The 26,920-nt window shown below is 40.7% G+C and overlaps 1 protein-coding gene across 1 annotated transcript in view; it reads right to left on the bottom strand.

Annotated features, from left to right (window-relative positions):
* The window catches only part of BABAM2 (BRISC and BRCA1 A complex member 2), a 125,988-nt gene that overhangs the window by 19,837 nt on the left and 79,231 nt on the right, over positions 1 to 26,920 (bottom strand). The window contains exons 8-11 of the mRNA XM_083434536.1: positions 24,350 to 24,449; positions 21,009 to 21,079; positions 19,393 to 19,475; positions 4,056 to 4,209 (exon numbers count right to left, since the gene is read on the bottom strand). Of these exons, the coding sequence (XP_083290662.1) occupies positions 4,056 to 4,209; positions 19,393 to 19,475; positions 21,009 to 21,079; positions 24,350 to 24,449 (408 nt within the window). The remainder of the gene's footprint in view (positions 1 to 4,055; positions 4,210 to 19,392; positions 19,476 to 21,008; positions 21,080 to 24,349; positions 24,450 to 26,920) is intronic.

Genomic DNA, 26,920 nt, shown 5'->3' on the forward strand with positions numbered 1-26,920 from the left:
TTTGTGAGAGATGATATTGATTTATAACTGCTTCTCTTGATCTTCTTGAGTAACACCCATGCCAGAACCCTGGAAGGGCAAGATAATAAGGACACACCCAACAAGACAATAAAAGGTAGGCATGTTTAAACTGGCAGCACCTCCCATGAAGGATCGATGTCTTTAAAAGTTCCCACTGCAGTATATCACCATAAGGACAGGTACTGTTTGACATTTCTGTATTTTATAAAAGTACGAATTCTCAACCACACTGGTTAACTATGCTGCAATTCACCATTGCAGATAGTTAAAAATGCTGTATACTGCACTCCTATGTGAGAGGTTTTTTATGGTCTTCCATGACTATGCAAAAATAAGCAAAAAGCGAAGCAGAATAATCAGCCAGCCTGAATTCAGAACCTGGTCGCCTTCAACAGTGAAGCAAATGCAGGTGTACAGTTCCCTTCACATATTACTGAATATGTGTTTCCACAGCTGAAGCTGTTTCACAGGTTCAAGGATGTCACCTTAAATTGACAGCCTTTGTTCATAATGACAAGGAATCTCATTCCCTTCCCAAGGTGCTTTCAGATTTCCATGTGCTCACCCTGAACTGTAATCTATACCTTCATGCAATCACGACCAGCCCACATGCTTAAAAATAAAGCAAAACATGAAGTGAGAAGCCCCTTAATTATCTGGTGGCACTTCTACCAGTCACTTTATTCATCCTTAGATTAATTTAAATCAATCATGTCACTGATCACAGACTTAACTGAGGGCAGAATTATAGTTCTTTATATTCCCCTGGCAAAAATTATTCATTTATTAACAAAATTATATACTGCTTGACTGTAAAAGCAAAACAAACAAAATGCCCTCTTAAGTGGGTTGCAAAAAATATATAAAAAATCAAAAATGATTTAAAAAAACCAGTTAAAAACAGGTATTTAAACATTCAAAATATGATTGAAATCAGCAGTAGTTAAAAAGAAATAAAACATATGTAAATTCTGTTTGTCTGGGCAGGCTTGACTAAATGAAAATGTTTTAAGCAGGTCCTGATAAAAGTACAGCGAAGGCCCCTGCCTGGTGTCAATCAGCAGGAAGTTCCAAAGTGCAGGTGCTGCCAGACTAAAAGATTGAATTTTTTACCAGTGCGGAGTGAGTATTATGCAACACCTGCCATAATGCCAGTTCTGCAGATCAAGGCGGTCAAGTGGGCATATATGGATTAAGATGACCCCACAAGTAAACTGATTCCAAGCTCTTAAGGGCTTTATGTCCTAATATTAACAACTTGAACTTGGCCTGGTAGCAAATCGGCAACATCTGAACAAGATGTTATATACTGGCAGGGTCTCCCTCCTGACCGCAACTGTGCGGCAGCATTATTATTATTATTATTATTGTTGTTGTTGTTGTTGTTGTTGTTGTTATTAATACCCTATACCACCCTATACCCAGAGATCTCTGGGCGGTTCACAGAAAAGATCAACATAAAAACCACAATATATATAATCAAAATAAAAACAACAACCCAGTAACCCCCCCAACTGCATTCTGCACCAACTGCAGTTTCTGAATCAAATGCAATGGAGCCAATGAACTAATTACATGTAGCAATCCACATGTAACAAAAACATTTCTATTTTGCTGAGTTTATACAATGGTATCAGCATATTCATCCATTAATCACAACTAAACTAAACTAAACTGAATGGTGCTTTCTGCTACATTTCAAGGTGATCAAACCTATTTTATTCTTGCAACTTGCTGATCTCTAACATGTTGCTGTTTCAACATTTTTGCATTTTGACAAGTCAATAGAAAGCACCTACAAGGAGCCACTCGGGATCATGGAAAAAATGGCCTCCATGGGGCTGTTCCTGAATAAGTTTGGTCCAACTCATAGTCATGGACATGCCTTAGACCTGGTGTTCACTTCTACTGACGTGGGTGATCTGACACCCAGTAAAAATGAAACAAAGGAAGTGCCATGGTCAGATCATTTCCTGGTGCAACTGAACTTCTCTGCGACCCTTCCCCTCTGCAGGGAGGTGGGACTGATTCCGATGGTCTGCCCCCCCCCTTTAATGGAGCCAAACGGTTTCCAGAGGGTGGTAAGGGATGCTTTATCCCATGTTGATGGCCTTTCAGCTGATTCCCTGGTGGCCCACTGGAATGCAGAGTTAACCAGGGCTATCAACGGTATGGCTCTGAAATGCCCTCTCCAATTGCATGAAGCCCAGTCAGCCCCACGGTTTCCCCCGGAGCTGAGGGTGATGAAACAATCGTTGAGACGGCTAAAGCGCCGGTGGCGGAAAACTCATTCTGAATCGGACCAGACATGGGTTGGAGGTCAATATTGAGCCTACCAAGTGGCGATAGCGATGATGAAGAGGACTTTCTTCACATCCTCAGGAGGCTCTTTCAGGTGGTTCGCAATTTAACAGAACCACCTTTGCCATCGGGGCCTGGTAAAAACCCTAAGATCTCCTGCAATGATTTTGCAAAGTTTTGCAGATAAAGTCACTCAGATTCGGAAAAAGGTAGACTCCACAGTGGGAGCAGGGCTGGGGCAGGAGAGTGCTAGAGTCCTGTCTAGTCGAGTTGCATGGAATCAATTCCAATCTGTTACCTCCGAGGATGTGGACAGGCGGCTTGGATGAGTGAAACCGATCACCTGTCTCCTTGATCCTTGCCCATCCCGGCTAATAAAAGCATGCCGGGAAGGGCTGGGCGATGGGCTCTGCAGGGTGGTGAATGCTTCCCTCTGTGAGGGAGCCTTCCCAGACCTGCTGAAAGAGGTGGTTATTAAACTGCTTCTTAAAAAACCATCTTTAGATGCGGTCAATATGGCCAACTATCTCCCAATCTCAAATCTTCCATTCATTTTACTTCAAATACTTTGGCCCTTGATGTAAAGTGAAACAAAGCAAAGAGTGGCTTAACGATGTAGATCTGCTCAATATTGCCACAATAAAATGGATAAATACAATTGTATAATCCCACTACAGGTTTCAGAATAAGAAAATTGCTGAAAGTAACAATTACATGCCTGCTTGAGCTGATGGAGGTGGTGTGGAGAACCCCAAGGCTATAGTTTTGGGGGATTTCAACATACATGCTGAGGCAACCTTATTTGGAGCAGCTCAAAATTTCATCACTGCCATGACAACCATGGGTCTGTCTCAGATTATATCTGGCAAAATGCATGTGGCAGGACACACTTTAGACCTGCTTTTCTGTACTAGTGTTTGGTGGGGGAGCTGACAAAGACTGCTGTCATGGATATATGACCCTCTAATCAGACTTGGGCTGTATGCTGCAGGGTATGGGGCCAACGGAAACATCTACCACTGGAGATGTATGGAGCCAGATAGCTTCCTAATGTCCCTGGGGGAATTTCCCACAGATCTGTCCAGTGGTCCTGCCAGAGATTACTCATACTACCAATATGGTCTCATTGACATGTCTGTCAGCAAGTCACTGAGTCATGTTGGCTCCTTGGTATTTCAAGGAGCTGAGGGCAATGAATGGCAGAGTCAACAACTGGAGGACTTGAGGAGAACATGGCCGGACAGAGATGAAAAACCCATTTTTATGTTTATCATTTTTATGTTGGGAACTGCCCTGGGATGTACTTGATGAAGGGTGGTATAACAACAACAACAACAATTCTGCAGCGGTGATGACAGTCTGCCCAATACCAATCAAAAGACCTTTTTAAATTGGTAAGAGGCCTGGGTCCAGGAGGTAGGCCCATTGAGTCTGCAAAGACCAGTTGTGACAAATTTGCACTTCATTTAAGGAGGACACCTGAGAATTTGAAGGTCTTGTAATAGGGACGGGAGCTAAAAGGAAAAGGAGCTAAAGTCTGGTGGTAAGGAAAAGGTCTGGAGGGAAGAAAGTGAATGGAGCAGTGTTTATCTGCATGTAAGAAAGTAGCTTAGGCTTCATCCGCCTCACTTTCCCCTAATCACATTTCAGAGGCAGTTAGCTAGTTCAAACAGAAAGCAAACTACATGTATAGTATCTTGCAGAATTACCCCACAGAAAGAGAGATGACTTACTTTGCTCTTTTGGCCATCTCATTGCCATCCCAACGTGGACTGTAGGGGTAGTTTTTCTGGGCTTGCGAATACAGCTCCCCACTGTTAGTGAAGTGATAGACAGACTGAAACGTTAATGTTGGCTGGTCCCGAGGAAAATAGAGTGGGAGGTCAACTGCAAAGAAAGAAAAGATGATGAGTTAAGGGATTTTGTTCTTTCTTGCTTTCATCTTCTTCATTTGACACACAAATTAAGAAACTTCTAAGCTTATCAGTGTAACATCCACAGCAAAACCTTAACATCATGACAACGTAAAGCTTCCTTTCACTCAACAAACTCAAATTGTTTTAGTCACAGGTAGGTAACCGTGTTGGTCTGCCGTAGTCGAAACAAAATTAAAAAATTCCTTCCAGTAGCCCCTTAGAGACCAACTAAGTTTGTTATTGGTATGAGCTTTCGTGTGCATGCACGAAAGTCTCTGAAGAAGTGTGCATGTACGCGAAAACTCATACCAATAACAAATTTAGTTAGTCTCTAAGGTGATACTGGAAGGAATTTTTAAATTTTGTTTCAAATTGTTTTATAAGCTCTAGGTCGGGGCCACAAATGCTCTCCTTCCCCGGAGTCTTTTAAGCAGAGGCTGGATGGTCACCTGCCTTGTATGATCTAGTTGAGATTCCTGCATTGCATAGCATTGGACTAGATAACCCTTGTGATCACTTCCGACTCTATAACTCTATGATTCTATTCTTTGTTGTTTGCGCTTTGTATTTAAATTCCATTTCCTTTATGTGTTTGGTTGTTATTTTAAATTACTTTTCCCTCAAGCATCAGGTTTCTTTTAAAAGCAAAATTTCTTTGTGCAAGTGGTATAAAGCAGTGAGAGAGGATAATAAAACTTCAGTGAAGAAAGTTAACAGTATCTGTTGTATTAGTTTCATTTGTCTTTTTACTCAAGAATCCTAAGTTTCCCCATTATCTAGATTTTTAAAACCACTGACTTACTGAGAAAGGCACTAATAGCAGTTTTCCTCTTATTAAAGTAAGTCAAAAGCTTTGTTTTAAGAGCAAAGTATATAGTACTGAAGTCATGTTTAAAAGCATAATAGAGACATGACTGTCAATTCAGAAAAGCTTTCATTTGCGGTGATTAGTCTTTCAGTGATTGCTGAATCCCCCACCCACCCCAACCACAGGACTGTTTCAGAAGAAAAGGGAAGAAAAGGTTTCTTCCAGTTAACTAACCCCCCCCAAGGTTCTATTATGTCCGGTTATTGAATCAATGTGCATGATCAAGTTGACCTCCATGCCTTCTCAGCTTTCTTGCCCATAGTACATTTGTACTTCTATAATTCCTCCTTAACGTGCAGCTTCTTCTGACCCTAAATCTCCTGTGAACAATTTCACTTCTTAGTCCCAGCTGATTTCCAATTTCTTACAGAAGTTTCCCCTCACTCCCTGTATTCATGACCCCCCTCTGAAGATGAGAACTCGCCCCACATGAACTATAAAAGATCTATATAACTAGATACAAAATGGAAAAGTTTAACACAAGCAGTGGCCTTGGGATGTATTTATTTATACATACATACAGGTATGTATTTATTTCATTACATTTGTATTCTGCCTTCCTTCCAAAGAGTTTGAGGTAGAATAGATGTTTTGTCCCCGCAACCTATATCCTCACAACCAGCCATAGGCCAAGATGTAGACACAGACCAAAGTAACACAGTGAGAAGCATGGTTGAGCAGGCATCTGAACCGTGTCTGTCCCCGTTCTAATTCAACATTCTAGTTACTACTCCACACTGACTCTCATTACCACCAAATCTGAAACAGCCTACATTTCATCTACAGGAAGTCCAACAAGAGGAGAGGGAAAGGAGAAGCAAGGGGGACAGGGGAAGATATGAACAGACACTCTTTATTATTTCTTAAAAATAATTAACCTTGGTCCTTTGCCCAAAAGTCCTAGGGCAGAAAGACATAAATTCAAAACTAAACATAGCAATAAAATCAAAAATAGGAAACTAAACACAACATTCCAGTTATAAATTAAACCAGCAAGAACAAGAACTCAGGTAGCCAATACACCTCTCTCATCCCCAGAAGCCTGGGCCGATAAGCTAACAGCAGCGGTTGGAGTAACATGGGGATTTTGACCAGCCAAAGGCTTAACAGGTTGGAAAATGACCGAGGTCCCAACTAAAGAAGAATGGTAACTTAAACTGATGGAATATGCGCAGCTTGCGGACCTATCACATAGAATAAGAGAACAAGAAGAACATTTAAAGAAGACTGGAAAATGTTTATTGAAATTGTGTACACTTGAAAAGATTGGCAGCACTAAGATAAATTCAACAGTGTAAATAAGCTTTGATGGATGTAATAATGGAATACTGAATGGTTTAGTTTATGTAAAATATGCAGAGATTTATGTTATGCAAAATGAACCATGGAAAGAGAAGAGGAGAAGTCATTGATATTTTAAGGTTGTTTAAATGAATATTCTAAAACGTAAAACAGAAAATTTAATAAAAATTATAGGAAAAAAAGGCTTAACAGGAGAAGTCTGATGAGGGATTTTGAACAAATATTGGGAGTTAAAACTATGTAGTCGTAGGAGGGGATTCAGTGCGCAAGAAAGGAAGGGCAGAAAAACTTTAAAAAGCAGGACACTTGAGCAGCAGAGGCAATATGAGTCTGAGGAATGAAAGTCATGGGGTGGAGGACAGGGGACAGGGACAAGTCTGTGGGGGGGGGCTTTAGCGGTAAGAGCAAGGAGTTTTTATACCAGATGGTGGGAAGGAGCTGGGAACACAATGTAGAAAACTGAGGAGAGGGATCATTTGGACTGAATGAGGCGAATGACTTTGGCACATCTCAGTTCTCTCACCTCTAGCCATAATTCTCCTTCCAAAATAAGGTTGAGTTAGACAAGGCAGGAGATGACTAGAGCACAAACCTTGAGTGCTCAACCAAGAGGAGAAAGAGAGATTTTTCTATATAGAAGTGACAAGGCTTTGCAACAGAAAAGGGGAAGCAAAGATAAACCCAAGGCTTCTACACAGAATTACTGGCGATCATAGATTAGATCAAGGAACAGCTCTAATAAAGATAGAAAATGCTGACACCAGCATATGCAAACATTTCAGACAGCTTGCTACATGCCCAAAGACTGCCTGAATTTGGCTTGAGAATCTGAACTTTGCAAAACCATGCTTAAGGTTTTTTTTCATGTTTGTTGATAAAAAGTATGTTAGCATTCATGTCAATTGCTGCAAATACTATTTCCAAACAAGTTGACTCATAGATACCTTGGTGCTATGTCTGTAGACAATAGATGCATGAGTCATGTCTGTAAATTCCTGGAAGTGCTAACAGACCCCTTGCTTAGTCATCTTTTAAAGGCATGATGAGTTCACAAGCTCTATAAGCCATAATAAAGGGCTCTAGCTGTATACCATCTCCCCCCGTTACATTCTGTATAGCACAAATTAAAAGTCTAAAAATAACTTCATACATATGAGTCACTTCATCTAACACGTTTGCACAACTTGTGTTGTTAAACAGTGATATCTAGTCAGGAAGGTATAATTCTGTCGCCATGCTAAAAATAAAAAGGAAAAATGTGTCAGTGGAAGACATGAGATTTATTTGACCCCAAGAATATAAGTGCTTTTTGAGGAATATTTCCACGAAGTCTATTACAAGCCACAAAGCTTCACAATAGTTAATTTTAAGGAACCTCCAGCCCATGGATCTAATTAGGCCCGCCAGGCCTCTTCATTTAAGCTACCTGGGCCAAAAGGGGCTTCTGAAGTACCAATCAGCAGATTGTCATGGCTTCTAAAGCAAACATGCAATAAAGTCCTAATGATCAGTTGATTTATAGAGCTAAAAAAGGGCTTCACACTTGGCTTCTGAAGCACCGAAGATCAGCTGACTGAAAATAACAATGCAACGAACTGAAGTTCCACTGATGAGATGGTTGTTGGTGCTGCAAAGTGCTGTCCATCTCTCAAATTTGGCCCATGGGTGGTGTGTGTGTGTGTAGGGGAGATAAGAAGCAACCTGCTGGTCAGGTTCAGTTCCCTTTGCACAGCTTCCAGTGTTCCCTGATGTCAAATATGAGGTGCAGAGGGGCCCATGTGTCATCAAATGCTTTGTTGACTGGCACTACTGGAACTGAAGTGCTGATCAGTTGACTGGCGCCTAAGGCAGGCTCCGCAGAAAAACACATTCTTTGTCCACACAGCTTGATGTCAAACTGCAGGGGCAAAGGAAAACAACTCATTTGATGTTATGATGAAATCAGGCAACTGACAAGTGGCCCACTGGCGTTGGGGAACATGCCCACCAGCTCAAAATGGCAACAACTCTTGCTGCTGCATTTTTTGTTTCTTTAATAAGAGTGTGGTACAAAAATTAAAATTCTTGCCAGCAGTATTGAACATAAGCAGCTAGACTCAAATGCATTAATTTTGCCTTATAGAGAGGACCACAGGGTCAAAAGATGAGTATTTCAAATTTCTCAGTCTGGTATATTGCAGCTTCTTAAATTAATTAGCTATAGAATAAGGGTAGGAAAGTTTTTTGGCCCACCCTGCAGGCGAGCTTCCACTGATGGGTGACACAACCCACCTGTCAATCAAATGATGCCGTTATTGATACCACATGATTAACAGGTGGGTTGTCTCATGCATGTGTGTGTGTCAAAATCCTGTATTCAGGGCTCCCAAGTGTCTGACACCCAAATAGCTCTTGCTCCCATCTCCATCAGCTGATGGACTGGGGGGAAAGCTGGCATTTTGAAAGCATCTGCTGCGAGACCAAAAAGTCCCTCTCTCAGCCAATACCTGCAAAAAATTGAGACTGCCTGCTTTGACAGGGTGGGACCAGTTTGGCTATGCATGGAACAGGTATGCATAGGCAACTGAGCATGATTTATCCTTGGTACGCATGCAGCCAGCACACAAAGGAACCCACCCTTGCCTCCCCATAAGCTGATGTCACAAGTGATGCCAGCTGATTGACATGTGAGCAGGAGTTGGAGAAAATGGTCTTGCATGCCAAATTGGACACCCTAGCTGGCCAGCAATGGCCCATAGGCTGGAGTTTCCCCACTCCTGCTACAGAAGTATTGCGAAAACCTTACTCCAGTAGGAATGACTGGTCAGGGGCAAAAATTCGTGTGTTACAAATACAGGCAATGTCTTCTTGGTTCAGGCCAAAAGCCAGCATAGCCCTTCATTCTATTTCCAACACCAAACAGCAAGATTCCTATGGCAATCTCACAAGAAGGGAATGACAGAAATAGAGCTCTGTGTTTGCATACCCAAAGAGCTGATACTTGGGGGCATGCTACTTTTGAACATGCAAGTTCTATTTAGCCGTTCTGTTTAAAAGCTGCCAAGATGTTAGGCTGCGATTCTTTGGTCACGTACAACTTCTGCTGCACATAAACAATATTTGAGAAATTTGATCTTTATGAATCACAACATGAACTGAGCTGACCCTCATCTTGCCAACTAATATGCGGATCAAAATGTACATGCGGAAATGGGGCAGAACGGGATTATGAAAATTATTACTACTTATTAAATTTGCACGCCACCCTTCACCCAAAGATCACAAGGTGGTTCGCAAATGAAAATGAAAGGGAAATGGACCAGAAAGCACATGTGAAACCCATGCAAGGTAGCTGTGATTACAACTACTGGGTAAGTTCCATAACTAATTGAGAGACAAGAGATTGCTGACCCAGGCATTGCCCATTTCTAATGCTGGCCTTGCAAAGCTTCGGAGAAGAGGCGTTACCCCTCTCTGATGCTGGTCTGGCAGCTCCAACCCCCCCCCCCCATCAAGCCTGACCCAGGAGCGGAAGCAGGGGGCTTTGGTGGCACTCATCCACCCAGCGGTGCCTCCCACCCCAGTGTGTGCATGCACCTCTGGAGGTAATCGCAGATGCTAAGCCCCTGAACACAGCCACCATTACTAGTAGTCACTGATAACCATGAATTTGTCTAATTCTCTTTTAAAGCCATCCAAGTTGATTGCCATCACTGCTTTCTGTGGGAGCAACTTAACTCTCTTTAAAAGAGTTTCAATGACTGTAGGCAGCAAGCAAGACTCCACCCCAGGTTTTACTCCATTATAATTTATCACATTGGTAAGAATGTGCGACATAGCTATGTATTTAAGACAATGACTATTTTGAAGCCCGCAAGACCTTATTAGGTTTCCCATGATATTCTGCTGATAAAACAACAGCTTCCTGGCACTTCATCTAGTTATCTGTTCCTAGTTATTCATTGATCTATTCTGAATTATTCCTTTAGGGTTCAGAATTTTAGGAGCTTGCTTAGTACGTTATGAATCAGGCGGGACACAAAGAATGTCAGTCAATGAGGCATACACTGATGCAGATGGCTCTAAGGAATGCTCTATATTGGCATTGCTTTGCTTGAAGCTAACCTAGAACTGCATGACAGAAGAAGCAGTGTGCATGTTACAAAGAAGACAGAAACAACAAAAACTGTTTGCATTGGAAACCCTGTGGTATGTTGCAACCAAGCAAACAAAACGAAAAGAAAGGAAGCAGAGAAATATAGGGGTCCAGTGTGTTAATAATTGTCTAACTGTAGGTGACCCGGCAATGCATTGCTTTCTATTACAATAGCTCTATTCATATTTTCAACCTCCTTCTATACACTGGGCTTGTCTCCTATGTTTATAAATCCTAAGCGAAAGATAAAGTAACTTCATTAAAGGTAAACATATAGTAAGAACATAAAAAAATACAGTTTGGCTTTATCTTTCTACTAAACCTATATTTGACTAAGACCCTCCCAGTAGATTAGTTACCTATTAATTCATAAATAAATTGCTGTACGGCAAACAAACACCTTTGACAGTTCAACCCATAGCAAATGAGTTCAATTCACTTTTGTGGTATGGAAAGAGGTTGATGGCTCAGTTCTACAAATGATTACTTGGAATGAAGTTTTACTGAGTTCAGTAGGACTTGCTTATCACAAAGTGTACTTAGAAAGGTACCCTTAAGAATGCCTAATGGAGTACAGCTATCATAAAAGTACATTCAAGTATATTATAACATTTATCCCGTGTTTTGAAGAAACAAACTGTTGGCTAAATCTGTGCTGGGTCCAGAAGCTAAAATGCCTGAAAAAAGGAGTTAACCTTTTTAATGGCATCTGAAGTGCCATTTTTTGGCTTTGTATTATTTACTTTGAAAACTTCAGCTGACTCAAGTAACATCTGGAACAGTGTTTTATAGTTGGCAAAGCTCCTACAATCCTTCTGTATCCCTTAGTTACTTACTTTCCATGAAAAGCCATAAGAAAAATTGGACTAGTGCAATTTAATATACTTGCAGATGTGAATCAAGGACAGGATGAGCAAGAATCAATATTTCTCAATAAACTGTCCTCTCTTCATCCATATATAGTAGCCTTCTTGAGTCTGCAACACTATAAACTCATATTTAATTTTAAAGGAAAAAAGGGAATCAGGAACAACATTCCATTAAGGCTAAATGGGGAATATAGGTCAGCCAAATATAATTACCTGGATTGGAATTTGGCCAGTACTTTAGAGCTCACATGTTATTGACAGAAGAAACATGCTAATATTTTTAAATGCACACTGACCAAGATGAAGCTGAATCTAGTGTATTTAGATATAATTAACAGCTATCTGTTGTGTTTTACCTGCTCCTGTATTTCCTATTCTAATTAAGGTTTCAATCATTTCTGTACCACATTTTTCTGTATGTAGAACAAAAAGGTAGCAAAGGAAACTCATTCACTATGCATCATGACGTTAAGAAAGATGATCTATTGCTCGGTAACCCCCCCCCCCCAAATCATAGAATCATAAAATTGAAAGGGACCCCAAGGACCATCTAGTCCAACCCCCTGCGATGCAAGAATCTCAACTAAAGCTTCCATGACAGATGGTCACCCAACCTCTGCTTAAAAACCTCCAAGAAAGGAGAGTCTACACTCTCCTGAGGGAGACAGTGTTGTACAGGTCTTATGGTCAGAAAGTTCTTCCTGGTGTTAAGTTGGAGTCTCCTTTCTTTCAGGTCCTACCCTCCAGAGCAGGAGAAAACAAGCATACTCCCTCTTCCATGTGACAGCCCTTAAGATATCTAAACATGACTATCATATCTCTTTCCAGTCTCCTCTTTTCCAGGCAAAACATACCCAGCTCCTTCAACCATTCCTCATAAGGCTTGGTTTCCAGATCCTTGATCATCTTGGTTGCCCTCTTCTGCACACGTTCCAGCTGATCAGCATCCTTTTTAAATTGTGGTGCCCAGAACTGGACACATGCAACGTCAAATACAAAAGTCCAAATATGCCAATCAATTTGGACTTTTGTATTAAATATCAAGATCAATTTAGACTTTTAGGACAAGTGAATGCTGATGCATACCCAGTGGGCACATGAGCACTGGAAATTCATCATGACAAAACCCTCACTCCAAATTGATAGCACTGAAATGGATCCCCAGGTTGACCTTTCTTTGCAAGAAGCTGCAATGGTAGGAATACACTCTATTGAGATATGGGCATGCTTGAGCTCCAGGTAGGCTGGGGCCCTGCCTCTCCGCATGGAGACGGACCAGCCCAAGCAGGGAACATGGAGTATAATTCCGTTCCCTCCAAGCCTGACCAAGCTGCTGCTCACTTTCTTGTTTTTGTAGAGTTTGGACACATCAGAGTTGCAGGCAGCTGGCAGAAACTCTAAGCACTCACTGCCTAAAGTAATTTCCCCCCCCCATGAGCAGCAGCCACCCCCAGGAACTATTTGTTCTATACTTGCCTAGATATATGCTGTTCCTCAGAGGACAGATAAGAAGTGATTTTTGCAGATTGCTGGGAGAGGGAGGAAAAGCAACCCATTCTGCCCAAGCTGACCCTGAATTAGGATAAATAAGCAGCATCGCAAACTCACTTTTTTGGGGGGTGGGAAGAATACACATTAAATTTCAGGAGGCTTTCCCCCCCAACAGATAAGATAGGGATCAGAGGTTATACAGTCACTACCATTTTTGCTTTGTGGGGAAGATCAGCTCCACCTCTTTAGTGCTGAGCTCCACTCTACCCCACTGCATGGACTCTCAGAAAAGGTTCCAGGTTGTAGGTTGGGGTTTGAGGTGGGTCCCACCTCATCAAGTACTGATCTAGTACACTGCATGTGTCAGTGCAGAGCTTCTCCATGCTTTGTTTAGTCATTTACTGTGACCTGCTTAATACTGCTTCAGAGATGTTTCTGGAAGCAGCTTTCAGTGTGACTCAAAAGCTTGCTTCCCATATTTTATATATGTCTTACATACATACAGTGGAACCTCGGGTTGCGAACGTGATCCGTGCAAGAGGCACATTCATAACCCGCAGTGCTGCATCTGCGCACGCATGTGACACAATTCAGTGCTTCTGCGCATGTGCAAGCACCGAAACCCAGAAGTAACCCGTTCCGGTACTTCCGGGTTTGGTGCAGTCCGCAACCTGAAAACACGCAACCCACAGCGTTCGCAACCCAAGGTATGACTGTACATCATTTTATTTGTATGTCGCCTTTCCACAGTTAAAACCATGCTCAAGGCGACTTACAACAAGAAAAAATGACATTACAGACATCACAAAAGCAGCCATAAACCATAATCAAACACATAAAAAGTACACAACCAAATGAATAACTTCCACATATATCATAAAATCTAAAAATAAAGATGCAGAAAGCTAATATCAACAACAGCAACAAAAATTCCTAAACAATACTCCAAGCCCAAGAGCCTGTTCAGCCACCTCAGCTTTTGTAGCTGGAGTCAGTCAGGGCCCCTCCCTCGCAGGCCAGGTGGAAAAGGGCCTGCAAGGCAGGGAGCAGGTCTTCCAGGACTGACAGCTAAGCTGGTTTAAGTAGTATTTGAATAAATTTAAAGTATTTCTTCACTTATTTTGAGATGGCTAATGCAGAGCTGGCTAAAGCCTGTGGTGCTCTGAATATTCAAACCTCACAGAGCATCGTGGAACTTACTTCTGAGTCAATATGGTGCAGGACTATCAGCAAGCAAGCAAGAAAAAACTTGCTCTGAAATGTAGCCACAGTAGAAAATTCTTTACTACTACACAACAGTCTCAGTAACTAGCCTGAACAAGACACCCGAGAGTGCACTAAAAGGAACAATCCACTTTATCCTCTAATAAGGACCTTGGAAGTTTACTGAGTATGAGATACAGGCCTAGTCTTAATGGCTTCTACTTTATCTTCGAGTTCTCAAGGCCTTTCTCCTAGTTCCCAGTTCTTAGCTTTGTTTCTGCTGCATGAGTTACTATAGCAACCCCTCCTAACAGTGATTACACTGGCACAAATACGTATTTCACTACAGAGTATTAATTATGCCAACACGAGCCATTTAGAAACCCACACTGAAACCCAAAAGGACACAGAGCACCAATTATGAAAGTTTGTGTTCTTCATCTTTTCTCAGAACACAGTGTCTCTCAGTGATGAAACAGGACCTTTCTATTGTTGGTGGAACTACAATCGTGGGATGGTAGATGAGTACTGAGAAGCCTGCTAAGGAACAAGGAGGATGGAGGCTTCTTGCCTTCAAATCCAGGTGTGGAAGACTGCTGTAGTTTGGCTGTGGAGCTGGCAATAGGGAAGTAATTTAAAATTTACCACAGAAGCCCATTATATCAGGACAGTCCGTAGACGGCCAGACTCAAATGACAAAACAGAGATAGACGCTTAATAGTTCCAAGACTTCCTTCCTTCCTTCCTTCCTATGGTCTGTAGTTTTGTTGTAGGTCACCTCAGAACATTTTAAACATTTTAAAATAAAATAAAATGCAAGGAAGCGAGAAAAGGAAGGCTGGAATATTTTAGGCAGTTACTGGCATTGCGGGCTTAAGATACTGGGTGTCTGAAGCAGTCCAAAGATGTCTCAGTTGGGGAAAGAGTGAGATAGGGAAGACAAATGTTCCAGACAACACACTGTTGCTTAAACTGCAGTGAGTACACATAGTTTGGATTTTGGAGGACAAGAACGAAGGAGGCAATGACAATGAAAAAACAGCACTACAGCAGAAGCCATAGAGCCATTTACTGCTTTCTGCTGCCTTGCCATTTGAGCCTGACAATCTTCCCCCTATGTCTCTTGCAACAGTTACATAGTTCAGAAGGCTCCTTTCATAAATAAAGAAAATCAGAATATGATTCACTATACTATCATACTGCACAAACTTATTTCTTTTACCACACAAAATCCAACCAAGTATGAGGGGCAACATTTTGAGTGATAGGCCACTAACTGCTTCCGCTAGCACAAAAATTTCTGCTTGTTCAATGGAACTTTTCCTATCTTTCTCCCCTTACAGCCTCCCCAACTGTGCTCCGGAGGGTTGGGGAAACCCCCAAAGATTTTAGGGGGTGCACCAAAAGTCTGCACACTAGTGGAAGCAGTTCACTGGAAATGCCCAACAATATTTGATAGCTCTTTCCTCACCTCTCAGAGCATTTACTAATCATGATTTCCCAGGATTCCAACACTTGAGCAAAGTTTCTAAGTAAGATACTGGACTTGAACACTGGACTCAAACACTGGACCAGTCATGCAAGAAGGTCCCAGGTTCATCCCAGGCATCTCCAGGTATGATTGGCTCCTGCCTGAAGCCCTGGAAAGCCTCTGTTAGTCAGTGTAGATAATGCTAAGCTACATAGACCTATATAGTCTAAGTCAGAATAAGTCAGATTTCTAGGTTCCTATGTTGCTAAGACTCTTTTCTCTGGGGACAACTCCAGTCTGGATGCAAACTTACTCTTCTTCCAAGTAATTGACCTACCAAATGCAGTATTAATTTGCTTTTCAGAGGAAACCTAAAATAATACATTCATATTTGTGTCTAAGGAACTCAGGCAATAGTTACAGCTTCTGAACAAATGTGCCTAAGTGCCATTTTCGCTCGCCCCCCTAGTTGTGTGGCATGAAGGAAGCTACTGTGAAAATAATTGTCATTCAATCCATTTGTTAAAGTGCTTTCCATTTTCATTTGAGAGCAGGTGAAGCAATAGCAATATAAAAAACGTTACGTGTCCATCACAATACTAATTACAGAAATGTTGATGTTTGTGCCCATCTTCACAAGAATCTTTGCCTTCAATATATCATCAAGATAAAATATTTCAACAAAATATCATAATAAAAAGGCTTAATTGTTTATTGTAAGCTATTTGCAGTTTCCTTTTATTCAACAGGCTGATAGCAACCACTTAAGTAATTCGCAGTCAAAGAAACTGTTCTTTGAGGGGTGCTGTCATTAAAAAGTAACAGTGTTCATATTGTAACTTTTTGGTAGAGCTATTAAAAAGGTTCAGCTCACCAATAGCTGAACCAAAATTAACATTCTGAAATCTGACAAAACCTCCAAAGAACTCTATACACAAGGGCATATTTTCAGTCTTCAGGAACAAAAGTCAAACCCATTCATTAAGATATCCGCCACTAAATGTAACAGAACTTGAGTACTGTACAGCCAAAAAAAATTGGTTCTTTAACATACCTGACTCAAGCTTTTTAATTTTAAACATAAATTAAAAATGATAGAGTAGTGAAAACACCTCTTTGTTCACAGAATCTAAATAGCAGGATCAATGCCTCCCTATCTTCTTTTTGATCTGACAATTACATGCTCTACCCACATTTTAAAGACTTGCCAGACTCTTAACAGATTTCACTTGCTCCGCTCATTCCCCACCCTCACTTTGAAATTCTTTCTTTTAAATAGACACTATGCACACATTTACACACAAACTATTTTAATATAAATAATTTCAGATTTGAAAACTGAAATGTTTCCCTGGAACACTATGTTTTGGTTGACAAGAGATTTCTTAACACCTGGGAAGCTCAGGGGAAAGTTCAGTTTTGCCTTAAATGAACACAGCGGTGGATCACAATCATGTCCATTGGGCTATATCTGACTAAGCCAAACTGAAAACAATGGACTTTTAGTACGTCTACTCTGAGTATGACTTATCTGGAAACAATTAATTACATGCAGCCCCCCATTTGCATGGGGGCTGCCTTCTAGGTTATCTTCCGGTCACATGCATGGATGCACAGTGAACCGTCAATTGGATGCATATAAATTGGTCACTGCCTGTACATACATTTTGTATTTTCCACAAACAAAAAAAATCAATAAATTCAATGTTTTTCTCCATAAATGTTGGTATTATTTCATGTATGAGTGGTTTCTTTGCACTATCTTTTAATACATGGAATGGCTTGCCCTGGGTTATTCATCAAAGCTAGTGATGCAACAACTTGCATGTGTAAGTTGCTGTGTGAGCTCTAAGGCTGTAGGATTAATTGATAGTGACAAGCTATTCAATTGTAATAATCTTTCTCAAGAGCTTTAAAATTAATTAAAATGAAAGCTCGAAAATTATTTTGCAGTGAAAACCTTTGGTTACTGAAGACTGAATTGACTTTGTGAAGCATGGCAATTTAAAATTTAACGAGAACATATTCCACATTCTTTCTGACTTCAAATATTTGAATTTTAAGTAAGCTTAAATTACAATCTATAGTTTTCTTAAAAGTAACCAACCAAAAAACATGAACCAACCAACCATGTGGCTTGAGGAAAATGAATAAGCCCAAACAATCCTCTAAAACTGCTCCACGCAAAAACAGAAGCTCAAATCAAATCTAATAACCTACAGTTTGACTACCTACAAGAACAAGCAGTGGCAAATCTTGGTTTGCCATTTTGTCCAGATGAAAAGAACTATGGTTTGTGCAAATCGTAGTTTATTTCCTTTGTACAAAATAGTAAACTAGAAACGGAAGCTTTTTAATCTCCCACAAGTAAAGAAGACGCAGAATGCAAGACCAAGGCTTGCCACTTCTTATTCGCATGATGTAGTTTGTGGTTATGCCTGAACTGAATCACACTTTATCAAAGTAATGTAAATTTCTGTAGAACGAAATGCAACACCTGTAAGACCCGGACCTGGAATTAGGGTCATATGCTAAGTAGAAGAATCACAGAGGGGATAAAGACATGCTTCATGTGGGGAACTCAATGAAAAGTACAAAAAATTCACAAAGTTGTGTAAAGATTCAGGAAGATCCTAACAAAAAGGAAAATGAAATCCAATGCAGATAAAAGAAAAATGATTCAAAATGGGGAAACAATAATCCTAAATGTACGATAATGACTTCTTAATTGAGATCTTGTAGACATTTCTTGGTGAAAGTGTAATCTCAGTAAAGCTCACCACATGCACTGTATACAATTAACATATGAAAATTTGCCAAATGATGGGGTGATTGCTAAGAGTACAAGGGGATTCAGAATGACTCTCAACTATGGAGAATAAAGGTTATCAGCAATCTGTCCTTACTTGTCTTTTAACCTTGCCATAGGACAAAATGCTGCTTTAAATTGAGGGAAATAAAATGCTGGAGAGATTTAAAAAATGGTGTCTCATGTTAAGCTGCAACTTCACAGAAAATCATTGCAAAAGATGCATGGCAGCCAGGGGAAGATGGAGCACCCTCAGAGCCAACTTGGGAGTGGTGTCGCTGGGGCCACCGACGCATAAAGGAACCAGCAGTGTGAGAAAAGAGGATGGGAAGCAGGGAGGTGAAGAGGTAGGATGACTGCTGCAAGAGAACAAAGCTGCTTGCATAAAATACCTGCCCTTCTCATTGCAACAGGTGACTAAATAAAGGCTTGGATCTCAGATACACATATGCATGGTCCTACTGTATTGATCCCTCTGTGCTGGGTCTCTTGTTAGTGTACTCACAGAGGTGAGTGGACAAACTCCAATGAATCACAGAATCATAGAACTGTTGAGTTGGAAGAGAGTCCAACCCCCTACAATGCAGGAATCTTTTGCCCAACATGGGGCTCAAACCCGCAATCCTGAGCATTAGTCTCATGCTCTATCCTGGGCTATTTCAACCAGAAGTATCACTTGTTGGCCTTCTACTAACAGATGGACTGCCAGAATGGTAAAATCTAATTTTTCTGCCTATGACTTTTAAGTGACTTTCTGTTGCATGTGACAGTTTAAATGCGCACACAGACAAATGAATGTTCCTAATCTGCATAAAACATTTCCCCTCCTTTTTTTCAGACTGCAGGTGGGATTTTGCAAGTGTGAGGGCCACATCAAAAATGCATAAACATAGAGTAAAAATAGCCCAAACCTTTAAACTGTTCTTGTAATTGGTTTTTACCCTTTTGAATGTTTTTTTATCTTTAAGGGGCTACACATCTGTGCCCAAGGCAAATAGCTACTCACTGTGAACCAGGAAGCAGAAATCTTTCCACATCAGTAACAAGGTGAGTTTTGTGAAACCCTCAGCATCGTATTCTACCACGCCACTATAAAAAAGCATAGTTTTAACTATAAATATTAAAGCATAAAAATAGCACAAGTCAGACTGCAGGGAGCCATCTCTTCCTTCAAAACACATCTGCAGGCATGGGCTTATCGCAGGATATAATGCAGTTCCACTCTCTCTTGGCCAGGCACTAACAGTATCAAACAGTTACTCCCAGCAGAAGGACCATCAGTACCTCCCACCCAGCAGCCTTTTCCAGGTCCCTGGCTCCACAATGGTCTGAGAGAATTCCCTCTTACATTGTGCATCTACAGTTATGGCAGCTGCATGCATAGGGGGTTATTATAACATTCAATATTGACAGAAGTCCACCAGTAAGTACCCAGAGCTCCTTAACAAAAAGAATCGGGTGTTTGTGTGTGGAATAATACGCTGAAGAATAAACATACATTTTTTCAAAAAAACATGCAGAATAAAAAAAAATCATAAGAAGCAGCAATTAAAGTCATCAAGAGAGGTGGCTGAATTAGAACTTGAAAGGCTGTTTGCATAAAAATATTGTGCTGCACCTAATGAAGCCATGTGTTAGATGAAAACACATCTGCTTGTGTGAGGTGGGGCAGCCAGTTTTCAACAAGCCACCCAACCTACTGTCATCACCCCAAGTGTTCCTTTCAAGCAGTGTTTCTCAAACTTGGGTCCCCAACTGTTGTTGGACTACAACTCCCATCATCCCTGGTCCTGCCAGCTAGGGATGATGGGAGTTGTAGTCCAACAACAACAGGGAACTCAAGTTTGGGAAACACTGCTTTACAAGCTTGCTCCTGAGGGCTGGGGGACTTTCTGGGAGCTGTAAGAGATATATTATGGAGGGTAGGTAGGAAGAAGGTGGGGATCAATGAAAAACAAGTGCCTCACTTTGCACAAGTGATGACGCAAAGTCATCACTGGATGCAACCTATTTTTAATTTTTGTGCAAAACTCGACAAAGTAGGAGTCAAGCAAATTTAATCAAGAATGACATTCCAAGGCGCTGGTCATGCCCTATCCAAAGTGCAGATCAGCATGGCAGAACTTACCATGCTGAATTGAACTATGATGGGAAGAGAGAGAGAGGACTTAAAACTTTTGCCCCCAGGTGGCTGCTACTATTGATCTCACCTTCAACAGCAGTGATGTTGTCGATCCTATGCAGCTTTGTCACAAATGGAAGGGATTCTTTCGCTTAAGGAAAAACTTTCAACCCAAAGGAGGCTCCTGCCAGCAAAATGGTGGGCTGCGGAGAGGAGATTTCATAGACCATCCCTTCCTGTTACAGCCCCATGTGCAACTACGCTCACTGGTCCAGAGAGTCCCCCGACCCATCACAGCAGATGGTGAGGAGAAAATGTCCTAAGAGGTATTAACCAGGGCTGTGATTCTCAACATACATTGTAAAATTAGGGTAAGTGAAAACTGGGAGCAGGCGCACACTTCTTACAACTACTAGGATCTGGTAGCGAGCTAGAGAATAAAAAAACCATTTTAATATGGTTCTGTTCACTTTTTTAAAAAAGTAAGTAGAAATACTTACGTTCCAAAGTGACTAAGAAATGCTGCGATATACTCTCTTCTCTTATGGTAACCCTGAATAACATATTGTACCTTGAATAAAAATGAAAGGAAGAAACCAGTAAAGCCACAGTGAAGCTAAATAACAGTACAAACTGTTCATATTAGGGCATTTTTCTAGGAAAATGTGCTGGTTTCCTATTAATAACATAGCTTACAAAGTTATGAATACATATCCGGTGTGGCTGGTTAGTGGTATTACAGGTTTTTCTTTTCTTTCTTTCTTTATTTTACATCTCCTGTAGTTGTCTGGGTTCTGCAGTATGGCAGATTGGTGGGGAATCAGCAAGTGGGTTGATAAAGTAAGAATGAGCTTCTGTTTGTTCAGTGATGTAGAGAGATGGCGATAATGAAAGGTGGTGACTGGGTTAAGTGGCACAGTGCTAGGTTGACTACTATCCTTGGGGAAGCTGACAGTGACCTGATAAGCCACTTCCGGGTATACTGTGATTTTGATATCTTATATTGTTTTGATGATTGATTTAATTAATTATATTTATTGTACTTCTACTTTATCTTTCTTATTAATGAGCTGTTCAATGCTTTGGGGGACTTTGGGCCAAGAAGCAGTATATAACATATTTTTCCGTGTATAAGACGCCCCCTATTTTGGGGGACCCCAAATTTAGAAAATGGGCATATGCACTATCCATGTATAAGACGCCTCCAGATTTGTAACCGTATTTTAAACTAAAAAAACCCTAGTCTTATACACGGAAAAGTACGGTACAGTGGTACCTCGGGTTAAGAACTTAATTCGTTTTGAAGGTCTGTTCTTAACCTGAAACTGTTCTTAACCCGAGGTACCACTTTAGCTAATGGGGCTTCCCGCTGCTGCCACCACACAATTTATGTTCTCATCCTGAAGCAAAGTTCTTAACCCGAGGTACTATTTCTGGGTTAGCGGAGTCTGTAACCTGAAGCATCTGTAACCTGAGGTACCACTGTATATATATAACAGTTCTATATTGATACAGAGTTTAACAGAATGGGATTCAAGAATATCATTTTAATATTCATATTAGCAATAAGGATAGGTAAGATTAGACTCACATAAGAGTTACCTAATGCTTTTGGCACCTTAAAAACTATCAGATGTACTCACCCTGAACGTGCTATGTGACTCTGCTGTTTTTGCAATAACAGAGTGGCATGTTACGCCTCTGGAATGTCATGTATTTAAAAACCTGTAAGCTAGATACTAAAGAGTATCTATAGCTAAAAGCAGCACCCTTAGATTTCCAGGCTGCTTTGTTATGCCAAAAAGGCAATTTTACATTTATTTCACATTCTTCAGATTTACTGTGCCAACATTTAATACCCAAGTTTAGAAAATGTCAACTGCAATGCCAGTATAATATGAAAGTATATGACAAAATGTGAAATTATAAAAGTATTGTAGCTATGTTGTGCCTGTGCACAACACTCAAACAATTCTCCATTAATATCCTATAACAGCAACTTTCTACAGCTGCATTCTTACAGTAAAAAAATAAAATAAAGTATACACGTTGTTTATGTTGGCTGCATTAATACTGGATTACCTTGGCTGGCAAACAGCTGTGCTAAATTACTTGAAATAACCATGATACAATCAGTGCTAAGAGCCATGTTACACCCTCTCAAAATAAAATAATTCTATTTATAAAATTGGATGTATTTCAGTTCATGAACAAATGCTTGTTTTGAAGGCTTTATGTGGGATCTAAAATGTTACTCTGGGAATAGGAAAAAAACAGCTAATCTAGTTTAAGCAAGCTTGAAAAAAAGTTTAAAAACAGGCTCGTGCACTTGAAAAGTAAAAAAAACAACACACACACAACTAACTTCAATAGAGAGCCACAACAAAAACAACTCCAAAGATAGATTTCTGCATAATTATAGAAATGCATTTTGAAAGAACGCTTCATAAAGTCATAATTTATAGGCTTCCTTTAGAAAGAAAGTTTAAATTGGAATAAAGGACAAATCTGGAATATTTGATAACCAGATTGTTGAAAGCTCTGACCACAAGTTGTCTCAAAAGCTACTGAGGCTGAGATTCAGAATGCTATGCAAAGACTTTTCTGCTGTTCCATCTGGAGCGTTCTTTCCCCCACAAACTACCACTGAAGACTGGGAGAACCACCAGGCAGGTATTTCCTTAGGTACTAGAAGGTAAAATCATCAGCCAATCAACACATGCATTTTAGAACTCTTTGGATCCTGGCCTACATGAAACTTCAAATATATTCATCTCATATGCATGATTGCTATCTTTTCACCTTGTTAAAGCACCACAACATATAACAGCAGCAAAAAGCAACAGTTCATGCCTTTTGGATGTGCTGCAGAGAAAAATCCCAAAGGAGAAGAGCATTTCCTTTAAGAGGCAAAGCAGCCAAATTTTACAGTGGTAATCACCATGTATAACTCTAGAAAGATGCATCTCCTTATCATGCAGGTTTAAATAAGCCTTCCCCACCTGGTGCACTTTAGATACTTGTAACTACAACTACAACTTATCCCAGCCAGAACAGGGCTGATAAGAGCTGGAGGCCAAGGCATCTGGAAAACAGGTTGTGAAAAGCTTGTTTAAATACTTTTGCTGGGCACTGGCGTTTGTTGTACAGCCTGACACCTTCCTTATCAGCATTGTTTTTTAAAGATTTTTTTTTAATCCATCAGATTCCAAGACTGTTCTTGGAAGGAACTGGCAGAATAGTTTGTCTTGCCTAAGTATGCTGCTATCTAGTCAGAAACTAATATACTCTGACTGGGATGTGAAACTTTAGGTCTGCTCAAGAACTCAGGAACACACAATCAGATTTTAACTTTTTTTTTCCCAGGGAAGTACACTTCCTCACCTCCAAATGTCATGTCTACCAATTTGAAAAACACTTTGCCATGTAGCACGGACAGACAGACTCAAAAAGCTTGAGCCTGAAGCCCTATCAGATCACAGAGAGTTAGGTTATGCTAACATTTCATAAACAAGCCTGGCTCTTCAGGGTTCCAGCCAGTGTGGTGTAGTGGTTAAGAGCGGTAGCCTCGTAATCTGGGGAACCGGGTTCGCGTCTCCGCTCCTCCACATGCAGCTGCTGGGTGACCTTGGGCCAGTCACACTTCTTTGAAGTCTCTCAGCCCCACTCACCTCACAGTGTGTTTGTTGTGGGGGAGGAAGGGAAAGGAGAATGTTAGCCGCTTTGAGACTCCTTAAAGGGAGTGAAAGGCGGGATATCAAATCCAAACTCTTCTTCTTCATACTGGTAACATCTTTATAAAACATCTCAATAGGATAAAAGTAATTTTACAACAATTTACCTTGTTGGTTAGGAGTTGACATACTTGGGGTACGTAATCAATGAGGCAGCCTCCACCTGGAAAAGCAGGGATGTGAAGGGCAGAAGATCCTCCAAGAGCACTAAAAAGATGAGTTCATTGAACATATTACATTTATTATTCTTAATCCTTTTTTCAAATCACGTTTTATGAACAAACAAGATCACAGTCATCCTCTAATACAAAACATTATATAGGTATAACAGTAGCATTACTTGAATCTCAGTAAAGTACAATAAAATAAGTTTATAAAATGGTGCGTGGTATTAAGCAAGTGGGTAGAAAACAGTTTTCCTCCCTCTCTCATTACAGCAGAACTTGCGGACATCCAATGAAGTTGAACGCTGGAAGACTTCTTTAGGCAACACATAGTTAAACTATGGAAGTCTCTCCCAAGGGAAGCAGAGATGGCCTCCAACCTAAACAGCTTTAAAGGAGAATTGGGCAAATTCATGGAGGAGACAGCTATCAAAGGCTTCTAGCCATGATGCCTATGCTTTGCCTCCAGTATTGAAGGCAGTAATGCTTTCAGGTATGAGCTGCTGGAAATCACAGAAGGGGGAAGTACTCTTGTGTTCAGGTTCTGCTTGCTGTTGGGAATTTCATTCCTCCGTGCTGCAGATGTGTGATTGCTGTGGTCACCTGTCTATGTTTACATTCTGGTTTCCCACAGGCATCTGGTTGGCCAGTGTAAGAACAGGATGCTGGACTAGATGGGCCATGGCCTGATCCAGCAGGCTCTTCTCATGTTTTTATATGTTTACGTACAATATGGAGCCACTGCTGAAGCATCGTTTTGGGTACGGGGGAGCCAGGCTCCAATCTATGCTCAGTAACAAAGAGCACTTATTGACTTTGGACAAGTCTCTAAATGTCCTGTACACAGTTGCTGTGTGCAATCCTGTCTAGAAAAGGCTATATTTCCACCTTCTGGATTCAAGAACTTGGAACTTTTTGTATACTATATTTAGTAAACAAACAATCCAAACAAGAAGAGCAAATGTGGCAGGCAGATAGTGGTTATAATTTATTAATCACTACTATAAGCATCCTGGGCTCTCTATTTTTCAGAAAAATACACCTATTTGATATTTTATACAAGGAAAAAAATGAACCCAGTTCTGCATACTTTAACTTTCTCAAGGACACAAGAACACTGGATTTATGGTTGTCTTGGGCAATTTGCAAAGGTAAGGTAAGTTCCACTTAATACAATGGTTTTATGCTCATGAAATGTAAAAGGCAGTGTCTTGTCAACAGAATAAGACCTGTTTTGAAAGTTCTACAATTAATAGTTAACAAGAGATCTCCCATGTGTTGAAGGGCAATGTTTCTTCATCACTTTTAAAACATGATGCAAATATCTGCAAGAACAAGGAAATAGCACCAACACATCTAGAGGGAGTAAAGAAAAAGATTAGATTGCATAAAGCACTAATGCTGATAAAGGTCTTAGCTGTAGCAAGGAACAGCACGTGGCATATTTGATCTCACTATCCTTAGTGCTAACTCCTGTGTTAGAAGAATTTTAAGGTCTTATATATATATAATAGATGTTCATAAATGTACCAAGTAAACACATACAAATATGTTAACCACATGTCTGAAACTTACAGAAATGCCCTGAAACCATTTTCTCTCTTCCAAAATGACCTCAAATATTTCTCTGCAAGGTTGAAGGAAATGGGAAATCTCACCATTGTCTCTTTGCTCACAAATCCTGTCTTAATCGCATATTTAAGATATGAATATGGCGAGCCTGTGACCTGGACTCAGGAACTGAGTATTTATCATTACAAAGGAATCACCAGACTGCCCAAATAATGTAATCAGTTATCATTCTCAGGTAACCTGCAGACAGGTTTTCTGCTGTAGATCGCCTCTTCTGTGATGTATCTATGATGTATTGGGGGTGGTGGTCTTGGGCTCCAGGGTGGGCCATTCAAAATGTCTATATAAGTGCTTGCACGCCATTGTTTTGGGTCCCCCCCCCTCCTGTGTGTGGGGGGGAACACTCTGTTGCAACAGCTTTAATAAAGATCAGGCTTACTAGCTGCTTTGCTTCTCAATATTCTCTGGTTAGTCTCTGCTACTTTCTCCTACCGATAGAGAACCTACAAAAGGACTATATGGGCTCTTGGATACCCCATAGGGGAAAAGGAGCAGTTTTTCCCCTCATAACACCTGCAACACAAATGAGTGCTTGGGACTGGTGATGTTCTATCCAGGCACGTGGAAAACAGGCTTCAAATGGCAACACTTGAATAGCAGAAGGAGGAAATCAAGTCCCATTCCAAGTTGTCTGAAGACCTTTCAAGACTTATGTACGTATGTGTTTCCATAGCTCTCTAGTCCAGGAAGGAGGACATGAAATAAACCAAACTTTTCTAGTTCCCTTGGTTCTTTAGGCAGCTGGGTTGTCTAGAAAGCTGGCAGTAATAATTCTAGAACCCAGGATCATCCAATGAATTTGAATGTTGGAAGATTCAGGACAGGCAAAAGGAAGTACTTCCTTATGCAGCACATTGTTAAGCTATGGAACTTGCTGCCACA

The sequence above is a fragment of the Podarcis tiliguerta genome (assembly GCF_965153285.1).
Source record: "Podarcis tiliguerta genome assembly, chromosome: 3".
NCBI lineage: Eukaryota > Metazoa > Chordata > Lepidosauria > Squamata > Lacertidae > Podarcis > Podarcis tiliguerta.